This window comes from Mauremys mutica, chromosome 2 (assembly GCF_020497125.1).
Source record: "Mauremys mutica isolate MM-2020 ecotype Southern chromosome 2, ASM2049712v1, whole genome shotgun sequence".
Taxonomy (NCBI): Eukaryota; Metazoa; Chordata; order Testudines; family Geoemydidae; genus Mauremys; species Mauremys mutica.
This window is the reverse complement of record NC_059073.1, coordinates 87,155,757-87,172,820: the sequence shown is the minus strand read 5'-3', so window position 1 is coordinate 87,172,820 and position 17,064 is coordinate 87,155,757. Positions and strand designations below refer to the sequence as shown.

General features: G+C 40.9%; 2 protein-coding genes across 7 annotated transcripts in view; one reads left to right on the top strand and one right to left on the bottom strand.

The window, feature by feature from the left end:
• LPIN2 (lipin 2) overlaps positions 1-4,280 on the top strand; it is a 68,507-nt gene extending 64,227 nt beyond the window's left edge. For all 4 annotated transcript variants that reach the window (XM_045003686.1, XM_045003685.1, XM_045003684.1 and 1 more), the window contains one exon: positions 110-4,280. In XM_045003686.1, the coding sequence (XP_044859621.1) occupies positions 110-254 (145 nt within the window). In that variant the 3' untranslated portion in view covers positions 255-4,280. The remainder of the gene's footprint in view (positions 1-109) is intronic.
• EMILIN2 (elastin microfibril interfacer 2) overlaps positions 1-17,064 on the bottom strand; it is an 85,394-nt gene that overhangs the window by 9,448 nt on the left and 58,882 nt on the right. The window contains exons 7-9 of one of the 3 annotated variants that reach the window (XM_045003680.1): positions 11,771-11,905; positions 9,466-9,822; positions 5,942-7,288 (exon numbers count right to left, since the gene is read on the bottom strand). In XM_045003680.1, the coding sequence (XP_044859615.1) occupies positions 9,485-9,822; positions 11,771-11,905 (473 nt within the window). In that variant the 3' untranslated portion in view covers positions 5,942-7,288; positions 9,466-9,484. Of the gene's footprint in view, positions 1-5,941; positions 7,289-8,141; positions 9,823-11,770; positions 11,906-17,064 lie in introns of those variants that run through there. The other 2 variants (XM_045003682.1, XM_045003679.1) reach the window with 2 other exon arrangements.

The following is a 17,064-nucleotide window of genomic DNA, read 5'->3' as shown; positions in this document are numbered from 1 at the left end:
GGAGGACCACTACCTCTTTGACTGTCGGCTTTTGGAATTACATTTCTAAAGCTGCGCAACAATAGAACAGTGACTAGGCTGAAATAACCATCTTCTTTTTCTAATGTAGGTATTTCAGGCTAAGTGAGCTTGTGGAACATGTGTTCCCACTGCTCAATAAAGAACAGAATTCTGCTTTTGTGTGCCCGGAATTCAGTTCCTTCTGCTATTGGCGACAACCATTTCCTGAAGTGAACATGGAAGACCTAGCCTGAACAGCTCTGCTCACCTGGAGATGGGATTTCGTATCCAGTCATTCAACTTCAGTTTAAATGTGAAGAGAGAACGTCTTTTCTGGAGATGCTAATTTATACATTGGTACCATGAGTCTTACTTGAAACAATACTTTAAGTCTATGGGTTTGGCACAAACAAACAAAATGCAAAGTTTCTGTTTGTCCTTTGACTTTTTAAGGCATTTGAGATCCGCCTATGTGATAGCAGCAGTACTGAGATACTAGATGGCAACACAAAGGTGGAGTTTTTGCTGCATCTTTGCCTTTCCATAGATACAAAACTTACCTTAAATATAGACTTTTTGTATATTAGTCTCCTTAATATTTTTTTAAAAAAAAAGCCAAAAAGTGCATGGAAGCTGCCAAATAGATGATCAGCCATGTTATAGCAGTTATAGACTAATTTTCAAATTGGTAATTAGGCCATTTTAAAAAGGAGTAACTGTCTGAAACAACTATGGCTCCATTTCTCATAAACAAAATATAGAAAATGTCTTAAACATTAACCACCTGACAGAAACTGAAGATATAAAGTTCCTCCTTAAATGTAAATAATATTGTCACATGTACAGTCTAGGGTATATTAAAGGTAGAGGCTGTGCTTGTGCAGCAAGGTGCCACTCATGTTAACTCTGCCTCTTACATTTTTCTAAACATACAGTGATTTGACCATGTTATGAGCTTATTGCGTATTTTCAATCCAAAGCTGTCTTGAGAAGTTTCAGTATGCCGTTGGATTCTTGAATGACTTTTGTTGTTCCCAAGCTGCAACCTTCCACGGCAATTTTCAATCCAGAGATTGAATAGCTGAGAAGTTGGCATTTTTTTACAGCATTGAAATGCATATATATGTGCACAGTGTGTAGGCCAGTAAAAAGCATGTACAGATTATATTCGGGGAGTTGTCATTGAAGAAAATTATGTATTTATTTTTTTAATTGATTCTACTGCAGGCTTTTCCAGAATTCTGTATTAAGGGTTTTCAGTTGTTGAAGCAAGTACAGTGCAGCAGTGAGCCCCCAGGTGCAAGGTTTGTGTTCTGAATGCTGTATAGCAGAGTAGAGCCAACAGAGTTTTCAGGTAAATGACAAGCATTGCTGTGTGGCCATTCCTTGGTTTCAGACCTGCACCTATAAATTACTGTATTATGCTAACTGCCTCATAGGCCTAATACTTACCAACTCCAAAAGCAGTTTGCCTGCAGTCTTCACTGGGTATCCCAAAAATTCTTGAAGGCAAAGGTTTTTCCTTTCGGTTTGTACAGCAAACTTAGGAAGGGTATAGTATAAAGCTGGAGTGAAATTCTGTGCTGTGCCTTTAGAGGTGCAGAGTGGAAGTGAGGATGTTGACCCTAGGCTGTCAGTGAAAACAGCAGATTTGGTAGATTTTTTTTTTCCTTTGTCAGTCTGAGAATTCTCCATGTGAGGTTCTAACATGAGTCGCTAACTCCAGTCAACTGAAAACCAGATTCACTGAATATTTTTGGATCAACGTATCATTTGAAGTAGGTTATTTTTAATGACTAGCTCACAGCAACTGGAATTATAAGCAAGGAGGTGAAGTCGCAAAGGGGACCTGGCTCTTTAGTGAAGGAAAGGAAAAAGCGAGTTACATCAGTCTGAACTTTTCTGTGCCATATAAACAAATGATTTAAATGGCAGCCTCATTAGAGTATATGGATTTCATGCTAATAATCATTTCCGCAGAAAAGTTGGCCATTCCCCAAGTCTACTTAGTGGTTAAGTAGATGGGACAACATTTTTTTCATGATCCAAACAAATGTCTAAAGATGTTGTTTTATAAGTTAGTATTTGCAGCAACCATAATTGTACTAGGATTACTCAATCAAGAGCCACAGTCTGTCTTTAATGCAAGCAGTAGGGGGCTGCAAATGCTATTGCTGGTTTATTGTTTCACAGGTTCAGATCAGAACGGAACATGGCCTATTTTATAGATCACTGCACTGAGCAAAGGCTTATAAACCCCAGTCTTTAAAAGCCCTGTATCTGTTTTTATTTTCTTTCTTGGTTTCTTCCAATAGGGAAAGCCATTTCACAAAGGGTAAAATTTTCTAAGTTGCTTTGAAAATCAATGAGATACAGGCTACTAAGTGAAAAATTTTCCTCACAGTGATGAGAAAATCTTTCCACAAAAGGAATGGACCTGGATCTCCTAGATCAGTTCTTCTGGAGTAGTCAGAATTTCCTTCACCACTTTTAGCTCATTCTCTGGTGGCCTTAGCTTAATGTAGTTGTTGTTGTTGTTGTTTTTTAAGCACTTAATGAAAAACTTAAAACATCCTGATGAAATTCCAAATTGGGCAGAAGGCAAGAATGTGGCTGTATCTTACTTTGCTAGTTTTCTCTTAATCTGGGTTTTCATTTTCTCTACAGTTTGACACATACAGTGATGAATTCTGTGCACTTTAAGGTGGGGACAGAGTAAAATCAGTATAAAACCTGTTTTAAACAACGAACTGAATAGGGTCAAATGTTTCCTTTAAGCACCAGTAGTTTAAATTAATGTGAGCATTTGGATTGTGTTGCAATTTTGGGGTGAATTTTTGGCATTTATGGATTTCCAAAAAGCTGCTGAATAAATATGCTGCCCTTCCACTCTGTCTGTCATAGTTACAATTCTGCTATATCATTTTTGATACAATGCAAACTTGTTTGAGTCTTTTTGATAAGCAAATTGTTTTTTTTTATTTGAAACCAACTTGCATTTGGAGCCCTACTCAGATTAGATGGTAATAATATTACTTTAGAATCCATTTTGAGGACTGAACTTGGTTGTTCTATGCAGACCATTACTTACATACTTAGGGAGGTAAAATGTCCAGTATTCCAAACAAATTCTAGAAAAGACATCTCATTAACTGTCAAATGGTAGGTTTGTGCTACAGTATTACAGTATGAAGTGGATACATTAGAATTACACATTAGTCTGCTTCCTTTATTTTACCTTGGTAGAAATAGATGGTTTGAAAACAATGTTTGTGCTAAGCCTATTTCAGATCAGCACAAATTAACTCATTCTTTCTGTGAAAGAGAGGAGCTTTTAAGCGTGTGTACACACACACACACACCTCTTAAGACTGTTGTTGAAGATGCAGATCCCCTTTGCATTGGAACAGTGTTTGACACCATAAACTTCCACAGTATTTATCTGTGGATAAAAAAGGAACACTGCAGTTCAGATCTGGTCGGTCCACTGGACATGGCCCATTTCTATAGTGATTAAAGATCATAACTTAGTCACTTGTATGTGTAGAGGTAAGCATTTCTGGATTTCTTTTTTACTTTCATGTGTTTAAAGCTTGTACTTCAAAAATGTGTACTTCTAATCTGAGTATAGAAGTGCAGGTCTGATGCTGGATCATGTATTCTTAGCCTCATGACATCATTATTACTGTTTCTAGAACATAAGTCTTCAACTGGAAAAGTCTTAACACTTAAATCAACTAAATTACATAACTTCTGGCAATTTTAAGCCAAATGGGTAAAAAGATACATTTGACATTGTATTCAAGTCTCCTAGAAATAGACTTTTGAAGGAGTTTAAAAATAAGCAACTGAATTACACCATTATGAAACATTAGAAATGTCTAGTAAATTTTAGATGCCTTTGAATTGTCACTTTTGCCTAAGAAAGTTGTGTTTCCTATGTTAAATCCTGCTAAGTAGGATGAAACTCTGCTTCATCATTTAAAAAAAAAGTGTTAATTATCTCCAGATGAAAGCTGCATTTTGGTTTGTTTTTAAGGTGAGGGTCAGGAGAACTCTTTAATACTTTCTATTTCATTATTAAATTGAGAACATGTGAAATAGTTGATTGTTAAACTACGCAATCACTAATAAGTTAGTGTTAAATTGTCAACTCTGAATATGCCAGTACAGTGGTCTTTGTAAAGACTGGACTGTCTTTGGGTAAATAACCTACACTTTGGTGCAATGTTTATTGATGTTCAAAACAATGTTGCCACAATAAACAAATTTAAACTAAAGAGTTTTCTTCTCTTTATTCTTTTTAAAGAATGAAATTCTCATTGGCTCTTATGTCGTACTTTGGCAATCTATTATAAGGATGTATGTAAACCAGCATTTCATATTTTAGATGGAATCAGGTTTATCTAATGAAAATACCTGTTTTTTAAAAAAATCATCAGGAAGAAAGCAAATGTTCCTTTGGAATACTTTCCCAGGGGCTGATTAATAATATACAATTACTGTAAGGTTGCTGATATTGTTGAATTCTGTTACCTGTACTGATAAAAGTAAACATGAGGTACTAATACAGATCATGTGTGTCATACAGTCTACTAGGGAAGTTTTACTTGTTCTAGTCACTTGATATTTTCAATGAGTTACTTTTCTCCAACCAGCTTTTTTTACTCTAATCCATCTGATTCAGTAACTTCTAATTTGAGATAGTAGTGAATTGTGTACAGAAATACTCACTAGACAAATAATAGTTGTGCCTTTGACTTTTCACAGTATAAATGAATATGTGCTTGATGTTTAAGTGGTGGGAAGGGCACACAATTTCCACTTGTACAGAGCTCTAGAGCTGGGCCCCAGACCACCTCAAAACTACTGGAGTGTGGGCTCTGCTACAGCAGATGTGGTGTCACTTCCAGCCAGTCTTCCTGGTGTGCTATCCCCAGTCAGATAGTAGGCAAAGTACATAGAGTATATGTGGCAACTTAAAGTAACAGATTTGCGGTCACTTACATGGCCACAAGTAGCATTATACCAGGGATTGCCCACAATATTTACTTAAAGTGGCAGAAATAATCTGTCCCCGTTCTAGATACAGGATCCCAAACAAGATGGACAAACATCTGGACTAGAATGGCAAACCCTGTAGTTCAGTGTGCATAGACCTACTGTTAGGAGATGCAAAGTCTAGCAAAGTCCTAATGTCTCAGAGCACCGATGGCAATGGAAGAAGTTGACATTAAAAAAAAGACTAGCTGTGGTGCTGCTGGGTTGGAAAGAACACAGGTTCCAAAAAGGTGTGTACACAATGTAATTTTTTACCTTGAAAAAGCAGGCCTACCCAAGGCTGTATCATTACTGAAGTCAGTCAAATTGCCCTCTCTGAATCAAGTGTCTATTTCCTCTGCTCTGGTGTGGGAACACTGTTCTGCACCTGCATCAAAGAGATCTGTGAGGAGGGTGAGTGATCTGATCAGAGGCACCAGCTGAACTGACTGGCTAGCTAAAAACTGCACCTCAATATGTCTCTGCTCTTGGAGCTAAGACCTCCACAAAACCCAGACCAATGTTTCAAACTGGATGACTCAGAGATGGCCTAAAACCCAGGCAAGAGCCAGGTGGAAATTGTGATGGAAAAGCCAACGGTGAATAGCAAAGCAGTCGGTTTTAAATAAACACCCTACACTTCTGCTGGCTGTGCTGCACATTCTCTTTCCAAGGCTAAAAAGAGAGGCTAGACAGTGCAACGTTCAGGCTCTCCTTTTTCTCCACTTACACTCTTCCTAGACATTACTCTATACAAAAGCATATTAATCATACAATAATGCCCCTTACTGGAAAGCTGTCTATTGTAAAATCCCTCATCATATTTATTTGAGATAACAAAAATACTATAACTGCTTAATATTATACATGGTTAAAGCATATATCATAACTTAACACACCACCAACTGGTTTTTACTCCCGCTTAACTTTACAAAGCTTGAAAGAACAATCCTTAAAGTCTGGTGCATACCTTGCAGGTGATTTGATGTTGGAGTGAACACGGGTCTGTCTTGTGACAAGAGACTGACTTTGCACTTGGTTCCTATGGCACTGTGGTGTTTTGAGTCTGTTCTGTTCTCTCTCGGTCCATCTGTGTTCTGCTGATCAAGTTTCAGTGGACTGCATAGTTCACTGGCCTCTATTCAACTTCTTTCATTACTGCTTGCTGTAGTAAGGCTGGGACTAGACACCACAATACATGTGCATCTTGACATCAAGCATGGTACCAGGCTACTATTAATGCAGTCTGTGTGAGTGTTTCTCCGCTCAAGACTAGCTTCTGTATTTTCTCTTTGGCTTTTTGCACTTTTTAAAAACCAGTCAATGCTGTGCTGTGACTAAATTCCTATTCCAAGGTAAATTGCACAAGCTCACTGAAAGTAACTTGTGGTCTGTCTGAATCTATACAGGTCAGGATACCACACTGCTTCTTTGTCTAGGATGGTTGCTATGGTAGTTCATCTAGTTCCCAGAAATGTGAATAGTTGTCTATAATAACGAGGTGGTGTTTGGTGAAAAGGTCCATTCCTACTTTGTTCCAAGGTCTGTTAGGCAATATTTTTTGTTGTCTTTTAGCGGCTTTGTCTGCATTTCCTCACCTGTATCACATCTGCTCACCATGACTCAGAAATCCTTGGTCATGTTTGGCCACTGTGTGGAATCTGTCTTTCCGGATACAGACCTCTGTTCTAGAATAGTTCTGACAAATTCTTGTTTGTTCTCAATGATCTGGGTATTCTGCTTTGACTGCCTTTATATATGATGCTATCTTGCAAGCTCCTCTCATCTCAATAGTTCTAGTGTTCTTGAGAGGTCTTCGTGTGTGTCTGCCCAGCCGCAGAATGACAGACACTAGCTCTTGTAAATCTCTGTCTTGTATGATTTGTTCTCAGATTCTTTCCAACCTGCCTTGAAATTGGCACATAACAGGCTTGACTAATGTTCTTCTGTTAGGTTGAAGATCTCATTCATGTTATATTTCCATGCTGCAAGGCTTCTCTGGCTAAATCAGCAGCACTACCCCCTGTACTTCTCTATCACTGATTCATTAGACAGTTTGTTTTTTGGTTTTTTTTTTAAAGGGAGCTTTCCTGCCAAGTGGGTTTCCCTGAGTGCTCAGCTCACATTGTTTCCATGAATCATTTCTAGGACAGCCACCAATATTGTAACAACACTTGAGTCACACATCGCCTGGAGCCAACTTCTGGGAGGAGTGTAAGAAAACTTAAGGAGTCTCTCACTTCTTTGCCTATACTAGGACAAAACTGGTTGTCATAATTGGCTCACAGAGAGAGAGGCCATCTGGCCTATGTCTACACTAATAGACATGGCTTGAAAGCATGAAGCGGACTTAAAATACACCCCACCCCCTTATAGAGCTGCTTGCTTTGTCATACAGCATGCTAACACTTAAAGCGACACTATGGTTTCAGGGAAAACAACATATAGCTTCCAGTGAAAGAAGGGGAACTTAAGTTATGAAGCGTTGAGTGTGCTGTCTATCACTGGCTGAGAGACAGCAGCTCCTGTGCTTAGTAGTTTTCCTACTATACACCGCACAAAATCCTAGCCTCAGCTTAGCTCTGACTTGCTCACTGGAAAACAAGAATGTGCCAACAACTTTTACTAAAGATTGTGTTAAAGTTCCAACAGAGATTCTGATACTTTGCTTATAAAAACTACAGTCAAACAAATCTATGAAGAAACTTTCTATCAGAATTCCATGATAGAGTAACAGTTTCTTCTGTAGCTGGTGTATTAGCTTCTCAAACTGACCCTGAAAGCTGAGCTCATTCTGTTTCCAAGCAATGAGCTAAAGACTTCCCACAACAGAGTTCTTAATGAGCTTCTATTCCAAAGTTACCACCTCAGCTGTAACAAGATGTTGACTAGATATATATTTATCATACCTCATCACAGGAAAGGGAGTGCTAACCTCTTAACAATTGTAGTCGTACAGAGACTAAGCTGTTCTGGATTTGTCAGTAGAAAAGTTAAAATATTTACACATCGCTGCTATAAATAAAACTCTATACAAAGTAGACTATTAAACTTCAGTTTTTAGATTTTTTTTTTTTTACACAGCTGCAGCATGTTCCCACTCAGATTGCTGTTGGATTTTTTTCTAGCCACAAAAAGGATCAAAATACTACCAGATTTAATGAGTTAACACATAATTTGACTGGTCACCACTTTAATGAAGGCACGAGGAAATCTACAGTGGCGTCTAAAATGTATTTCATTTACTCAAGACAAAGGGAAGCCTTCTATCTGGTTGGAGTACATAATGTAAAATGCACCCTTGTCTGAAAGTTTGTCACTGCTGCTACAAATAACATGGTTACTAAAACAAAGACTAAAGAAAATGTTATTCAGTTTGTGTATTTGACAGCACGCTAGCTAGAAACAGCTTTGATATTCCCTTCTGTAGCCAGTTTTCCCCTGTGGTTGGTGGGTTTGTCACCTAGCATCAGGCTAAAGACTTTTTTTCTCTTAATTGTAAAACCTCTGAAAATTGGCACATGAAAGTGTAGTTTTTGAAAGGTAGACCAGTTCCAGTTGAATGCACCTTTTCTAATGGCTCACAGATAACCGTTAAGTTTCCTGTTGCTAGCTTTAGCACTCATACTGGAGGGAAAGTTTAAGTTTGTTCTCAACAGTTTTTGTCTTAAGCTTTCAAAGCCAGGCGCTATGACTCAAAGGAAGCTTCTACTCATCTTCCTTTTTCCCCCATCAGCAGAAAGTGACTCAGTTCTGCATCAAATACTTGAGCTAGGGCCAAATTCTCTCCTTACAGGTGTTTCCAGTTGAATATGATGTGACTGATTTATTTTGCAACTGAGAGCGGAGGTTTACCCTTTGAACAGACAAACAATATCCTTTTTGCCTAGAGTAACCATTGTCCATAACTCCCTGGAGCTATTTTTTGCTTAAATGAAGACTGCTGACCCAAAGATCAGCTGTTCAGATACTAAACAACCCAATATCTGGGCAGAGATCAGCTCAGTCCTATGTAATCATCACTTCCTCATCTCTGCACAAGTGGAAAACAAAAATGTAGGATTTCAAGTGACCAGGTTTGGGCATATGGAACTGACAGTGATACTGTGTGTGTGTGGTGGGGGGAGGGGGGGGGGAGATGGAAATTGGCAAATTGTTTACTAAGGAGTAATACCAGAGCAAATTAGAGAGCTACCTATGCAGACTGAGTAGAAATTGTGTCAAACAGTAAATTTGTACTCTGTAGAGTTTGGGAGAAGGAGTTAGTTTAACTGTTGTAAACATGCCTTTTACTGTGGCAGAACTTAGAAGTCTTGCAGGGGGGAGAAGGTAGAGTTAAATATGGATCATAAACCCACCACTCAAATCAAATATATAAAATTAATATATTAAAGCTTCAAATTTTATTTCTTCTGAATCTCTTACCCTTCTTATCACGAGGAGCCTAGACATGAGCAATGGCTGGATAGAGAAGAACTCCACTAAACGTGGAGTACATTTCATCGGAATCCGTGTAGGCCAGCTTGCCCCCAGTAACGACAATGTTTACTTCATCTCCAGCTTTTAGGTGAAGAACGAGGTGGAATGTTCCAGCTCCACCACAGGTTCGTTTCCCTGATCGTGGTTTGTGATACTCAAGCAGCTCTCTTCTATAACCAGCTGTGTGGAGCTGAGCAACGCTTGCATTGGCAACAGACAGCACTGCTTCTACATACTCATCCCTTTCAGGAGCAAGGACGGCGGTGATCAGATAGCGCCCTTCATAGGGAGATGTGAAGATGCCTGCAAAGACATTTAATTACAGTTTTACTGATGGACACTCTCCAGTGCAGTAGAAATAATGACAATTTCATTTTAAAACTACACCGTCATCCACTTGCTGCTCATACCCAGCATAAGCACTGTAGAGGAAAAGGCCCGTTTGATATAGAAATCTCACCACCCTCTGCTCTGTCTGATGTGTTTCTTGGGCTGACAATAGGCAGTTATTCCACAGCATGTGGATTTAAAGTGGAATAGCTATTCCAAATGACACCCATCTGTAGACAAGCCCTCAGGCTTTGTCTGGAGTAGGATTTCAATGTGTGGTGTTTGCTCATGTTATCTAGTCTGATATCATTACCACCACCTAAAACTCTAGTCAGCACAAAGTAATAGTTCTGTACTATGTGCCAAAGTTGATCAAGTCAGAGTTTTGAGGGAGAGGGGGGTGCTCAGCCTAAGTAGGGTGGCTCACACTCAGGCCACATCCAGCAGAAAAATGTGGAAATCTAGGTTAGAAAAAGAAGAGTCTGGGCATAGAGGACAGGTCCCCACCCCACAGCTGGCTGCAAAAAGGAAGGAATGAACAGAGGATTAGATCCACAAAGGGACTTTGGCATTGTAACATTCAGCACTGGTGGGGGCTGAGGAGTGGAGAATGGGCAAGTGCAGTACAGGTCACGTATACCAAGAGAGATGAGAACTGGGAAACTAGGAGCATGCTACACACATGGGGACTTAGCTCAGGACTAGGTAAGGGCATAGTGCTGACTTGGCAAGTTTAATTGCTTCTTAGCAAAACTAAAGTGCCTCATCTTCACTGAGTTTTTACCTCAGAATAGTGCTCACAGTTACCCTGAGCTTAAAAATACATCTTTTGCATCTGTGAAGACAAAGCCTGTGGGAACTGGCAGGTTCCCTAACATGCCAGAGGCTCACAGCACTTAGACTAGGTGATGATGGGAAAGGAGAGAACAATATGACCATTGAGATGAAGGGCACAGCTCACACTCATCTGCACGCCTCCTGGGGTATGCAGTGGCAGTTGCAAATATCAAAAGAGGAAGGCAGGCAAGGGAATACCTCAGCCACTCCTGGGACAAAGGGGAACTCTAAATTCCTCCTTCACCCACTTCTCCCCCATCTGGGGTAAAGGCTTTGGGATTCGCCATCAGCCTCTTCTGGTCACAAGGACTGTACAGAGCCCTACCTGCACTTCTCACAGCCCCTCAGTTTCCACGTTCCTATAACCCTCCAACAATACCTACATCTAGAGGAGCCAGGAACTAGTGGCTGAGGAGCAGCTACTTGTGCCCAGGGAACTCCATCATATGTCCCCAAAGGGTCCTTCAGCCATGTCCCCCTCACAACCATCAATTTCTCAAACAACAAGGGAAATTTACTAACGGTAAACATTGTTAAAGGGGAAATAAGGTTGCTAAACAGGGCCTTGTACCCTTCCAGAACATAGAATATGGTACCCAGAAACACATCTCTAAGAGAGACAAAACCAGGAAATGTAGAATTACAGTCATGCCTCCCATACCCTTAACTCTGCTCCCTCCCTAATCACTGCTGTGAGGAATCATGGAGATTGCAGAGATGGCAAGGGTTGGGGGTCATGACCATAATGCAGCATTTCCTGGTTTTCTAGTATTTGTGTTTTGGTTTAAATTTTCTGCTGCCAACTTCCATGTTCTGGAAGGATACAAATCTCTGCTAAGCAACCTGAATTCCCTGTAACAAAGTCTTTTTGTAAATGCATAGATACTTGCACTTAAAGGCTGGGTCATCCTCAGTGTGTGACAGGTAGTTTTAACCAAGGTGTGTCTGATTTATACCATAGAACTATGTATTTTGTTTCTCCGGCACAAGCACCTTGGCAACATTCAAGATAATGTAATAACGTCTCTATGATATTGCCCAGCCGGCTTCCCAGCTCCCCTGTATGTCCCTTTTTGGCTGTTACCTGTGTTAGGATTATAATAGTCTCCATCATTCACAAGCACTTTGTTAAAATGGACCACGCCTGCATCACTGGGGAAAGGCTTCTGAGTAAGACCAGCCGAAAAAGACACCAGAGAGGTGGCAGCAGCAGTAGGTCCTAGAATGGGGAAGAGAACAGAATCCAGAGACAATCAGAATAAAGATGTTGCCTTTTTCTCTTGGTGCTTATAGTATAGTTTGTTTGTGGCCTTGCACATACATTGTTTTCTGTTAATCTGGAGAGGCTGGCATGAGTGCCACTGGGTCATTTTCCAATTGTCTCACCACAAAATGACTGAGCAATAATGTTTCCTCCCATAGTACAACCTACCCGAGAGCAGCAGAGGAGCTTGGCAACTGAGTTCACCTACCAAGGTTTTCTTTAACACATGCTCCTCTTGAGAAGGAGAGAAGGGTATTCAGGAGGAATGGCCTACAATGCCATGAGAGTGTTGCCATAGACTTCATTAGGGCCAAGATTTCAGCCCAGGTGTTTCATGCTGCTTTCTGAGCTCCCTTCTTCAGGAACCATGCTGCTACTGGCTGCTCCTGCCTGGATAATCGCTGCCAACTGTGCACCATACTCTTCCTGAACTGGAGTTTTCTCATCTCCATCCTTCTGCTCGATTCCCTCGGCTTTGCCTGGTTCATCTTCCTAGCTGATGTCCTTATTCACTTCTCCAATCAGTGGTAATGCCCTGCTCCTTTGCATGGTTTGAGCTTCCTCTCAGAAGATCATTCTCCACTACTGGATCTGCGCAACAGCACTCAAAGACTACCTCTGGTCTTGTTTCTCTTAGACACTCTGCACTAATGCTCTTTGGATTAACATTCTTATCTTTACGAAGATTTTACAGCTGAAATTGCTTCAGATTTTCACATTTCCCTAGTACAGCATCTACTCAAAGTTTTAACTACATGGTACAGAAGAGAAATAGGAAAAGACGACAACTGAGTTTTTTAGTAGGTAGGGAGTGGAAGAAGGTGGAAAGAGAGAGTGGGAAAGAAGGCACTGCAGCGAATCACACCCAGACCTAACACCCATGCCTGACTAACCTAATTGCCTTCTATGACGAGATAACCGGCTCTGTGGATGAGGGGAAAGCAGTGGATGTACTATTTCTGGATTTTAGCAAAGCTTTTGATACAGTCTCCCACAGTATTCTTGCCAGCAAGTTAAAGAAGTCTGGGCTGGATGAATGGACGGTAAGGTGGATAGAAAACTGGCTAGATGGTCGGGCTCAACGGGTAGTGATCAATGGTTCCATGTCTAGATGGCAACCGGTATCAAGTGGAGTGCCCCAAGGGTCGGTGCTGGGGCCGGTTTTGTTCAATATCTTCATTAACGATCTGGAGGATGGTGTGGACTGCACCCGTAGCAAGTTTGCAGATGACACTAAACTGGGAGGAGTGGTTGATACGCTGGAGGGTAGGGATAGGATACAGAGGGACCTAGACAAATTAGAGGATTGGGCCAAAAGAAATATGATGAGGTTCAACAAGGACAAGTGCAGAGTCCTGCACTTAGGACGGAAGAATCCCATGCACTGCTACAGACTAGGGACCGAATGGCTGGGTAGCAGTTCTGCAGAAAAGGACCTAGGGGTTACGGTGGACGAAAAGCTGAATATGAGTCAACAGTGTGCCCTTGTTGCCAAGAAGGCTAATGGCATTTTGGGTTGTATAAGTAGGGGCATTTCCAGCAGATCAAGGGATGTGATCATCCCCCTCTACTCAGCACTGGTGAGGCCTCATTTGGAGTACTGTGTCCAGTTTTGGGCCCCACACTACAAGAAGGATGTGGATAAATTGGAGAGAGTCCAGCGGAGGGCAACAAAAATGATTAGGGGGCTGGAGCACATGACTTATGAGGAGAGGCTGAGGGAACTGGGATTGTTTAGTCTGCAGAAGAGAAGAATGAGGGGGGATTTGATAGCTGCTTTCAACTACCTGAAAGGGGGTTCCAAAGAGGATGGATCTAGACTGTTCTCAGTGGTAGAAGATGACAGAACAAGGAGTAATGGTCTCAAGTTGCAGAGGGGGAGGTTTAGGTTGGATATTAGGAAAAACTTTTTCACTAGTAGGGTGGTGAAGCACTGGAATGGGTTACCTAGGGAGGTAGTGGAATCTCCTTCCTTAGAGGTTTTTAAGGTCAGGCTTGACAAAGCCCTGGCTGGGATGATTTAGTTGGGTTTGGTCCTGCTTTGAGCAGGGGGTTGGACTAGATGACCTCCTGAGGTCCCTTCCAACCCTGAGATTCTATGATTCTATGATTCTAATACCTTACAAGTCCCTCACAGCAGCATTTGGAGAGGTGGAACATGACCTCTCCACCGTACTCCATCACCTACCAATTCTGTTCTTCCGCACAAGATTAAAGTTATTTTCTCTGTCTGAGTTTCAGGTTTGAAAACTCAAGATCTCAAATAAAAGCATGTTGCATTGTGGAACTACAAAAATAGAAAGAAAAGCATAAATAAAAATATAGGTAACACGTATGTGCTTTACTGCTGCAGATAGGCAGGCAGTATAGTTTGTTAGCCAGGTTTCTCATATGCAAGGAAACTGACTGAAGGACTTCGGAGTGATGTGCAAGTTAACGTTCCTTATGCTCCTGTCAATTCAATTAGACTCCCGTAGGGCTAACAACACCTACTTATTTGGAAATGAGTGTGTATAAGGGAAGCTAAGTTGATGTAATTTGTATGCTGAGGAGTCATAAGAAAATGGAGTTAAAATATTAACCTGCTTTAGCTTACATCTACTTACACCTCTCTTCTACCTGCAGCTCTTGCTGCACTCATCTCTTCTGGATTTTCAGCATATAAGTTACAATAACTCAGGAGTCAGCAACCTTTCAGAAGTGATTGCTGAGTCTTCATTTATTCACTCTAATTTAAGGTTTTGCGTGCCAGTAATACATTTTAACATTTTTAGACAGTCTCTTTCTATAAGTCTATAATATATAACTAAACTATTGTATGTAAAGTAAATAAGGTTTTTAAAATGTTTAAGAAGCTTCATTTAAAATTCAATTAAAATGCAGAGCCCCCCAGACCAGTGGCCAGGACCCGGGCAGCGTGAGTGCCACTGAAAATCAGCTCGCGTGCCCAAGGCAGCACACGTGCCATAGGTTGCCTACCCCTGCAATAACTTATGACTCCTCAAGACTCAATGGGCTGTATTCAGAGATGAAATAAAACCTCACAACCAAAACATCACACAATTCCCTCTCCCTTCCCCCATGGAAAAGATAAGAGAGAGAATCATGGTGGCAGGTGGAGCCCTCCTTCGGGGAGCCTAGCTGCCTGCCCCCACCCTTTCCACTCCTCCGCAGCTGGAGGAGCCCCGCCCCCCATGTGATCAGCCCAAGCTGCCCCAGCTCTGCCTCCCCTCCTGAGACCCCACGCCACCCCGTGGGAAGAGCTCTTGTCTCTTCCTGAAGAACCTGAGCTTTTAATAAATAATAATAATGATGATAATAATAATAAGCAAAAACTTCCCATGTGCAAACCGCCAAAACCCGCAACCGGTTGTGTGCTGCCACCGGCTTAACCTCCCCTGGCCTATATACCCGCTGCCCATAGAAAGCATGAACCACATGTGACAGATGTTTATCAAACTGCTTAATGCATTGGAAGGCACTCAGATACTACAGTGATGAGGATAGTATAAGAACATGTATAGAACAGTATAGAAAAGGAAGCATACGTTTGTAAGTTATATGTCAGTGTGTGAGAGTCTGAGTCTAAGGAAGTGTAACTTACTCTTTTTCAGACGATGGGTCCTGGAAGGATGAAGTTACGTATCTCAGACTCTCACAGTCACCTCTGAAATTGTCCCTAAGTAAGTCTAGGGGCTTGTCTACATGGCATGGCAAAGAGTGCCAGAGGGGTGTTATATTAATGTGAACTAGGTATCTTTTGGACTGCGCCAGTAGGGTTGACCCAGGGCAGTTAGAGCACAGCATGATAGTGTGCTTTACAAATCACACAGCTCTACTGCACTTTGCTGGTGCCATGCAGACAAGTCTTTGAGGGACATCAGGTGGTATAAAGCAGTGTAGCTCTTCTGAATGAATGAATGAAGGTACATTGATTTACATCAGCTAAAGGTCTGGCCTAGGTGGTGGGGTTTGTTTGTAAGTAACACTTGCCAGTGAAGTCTGCCCCCCCCAAAACACTCTCTCTGCTTAGTTTAATTATGTTTCTCCCCTGGGTCTGTTAGTAACATTGCCCCCTCCCCCCATCCTTTATGTCCTTCCAAATCCCACCTTTGAGTTCAAGGGGACAGAATGCTCACGGTCATCTACTTATTAGTCTCCTTAAATACCCATGTCCCCTACCCAATTCTTCTTCAAATATCACATACCTGGACATCAGCAATTCTTAAAACAACATCTTTGCAAGACAACATGGAGAAATTCATGATAGCTAGGTATTAGACAAGTCTGAACAATTCAGAATCAAACAAATGTTACATAAAGAAATATCTGAATGTTTTATTTATATACTTCAAAGGATAAAAGGTATTCACGATCAATGGTGTCCACTGGCTCAGCTGTATACAATACTGCACTTTGGATACAGTTTCTTTTTAAAGGAACCGTCAGCTTTCAGTGAAACCCTAGTATGAGTATACAATCTTCACAAACTGCGTTAATAGAAGCATGAGAGGAAATAATTAAGGCACAGGACTGTGAGTCAGAAGATCCAAGTCCTGTTCTTGGCTCAGTCCTTGACTTGCTGTGCGACTTAGGGCTCTTACAAGCTCTCTCTCATCATTTCCCAATCCTATTTGTCATGGCCTGTGTCTGAAATTTTCTCAACTCCCAACGAGCAAAGATTCTAAGAAAATGGCTCCAGACTCCATAAAATTCTAGTGTGTCATTTTTATGTGCTGCTGCTATTTCTGTCAACAATGATTTAACTAAATTTGTTCTATATAGAGAGAGCTTAGGAGGATCCACTTTGATCCTATCATTTAATCTTTCTTTGTTTCAGTTTCCCTGCCTGTAAAATACAGCTAACATTTACTTCCTTACCTCAAAAGTGAACCATGAGATTTAATTTATTAACATCTGTAAAATGCTTGAAAAGCTTTGGATAAGAAGTGGTATGCAAGTGCAAAGCACTATTTTCTTGGATTTTTTTTATTTTTATTGAACTACAGGTGAACTTGAACTTTAGCTGTTAGTTGTATATCAATGGATATTCTTGAACTTGAAGAGGTTAGATGAAATTCTATGATACAGAAAATATGGAAATTATTACCCAA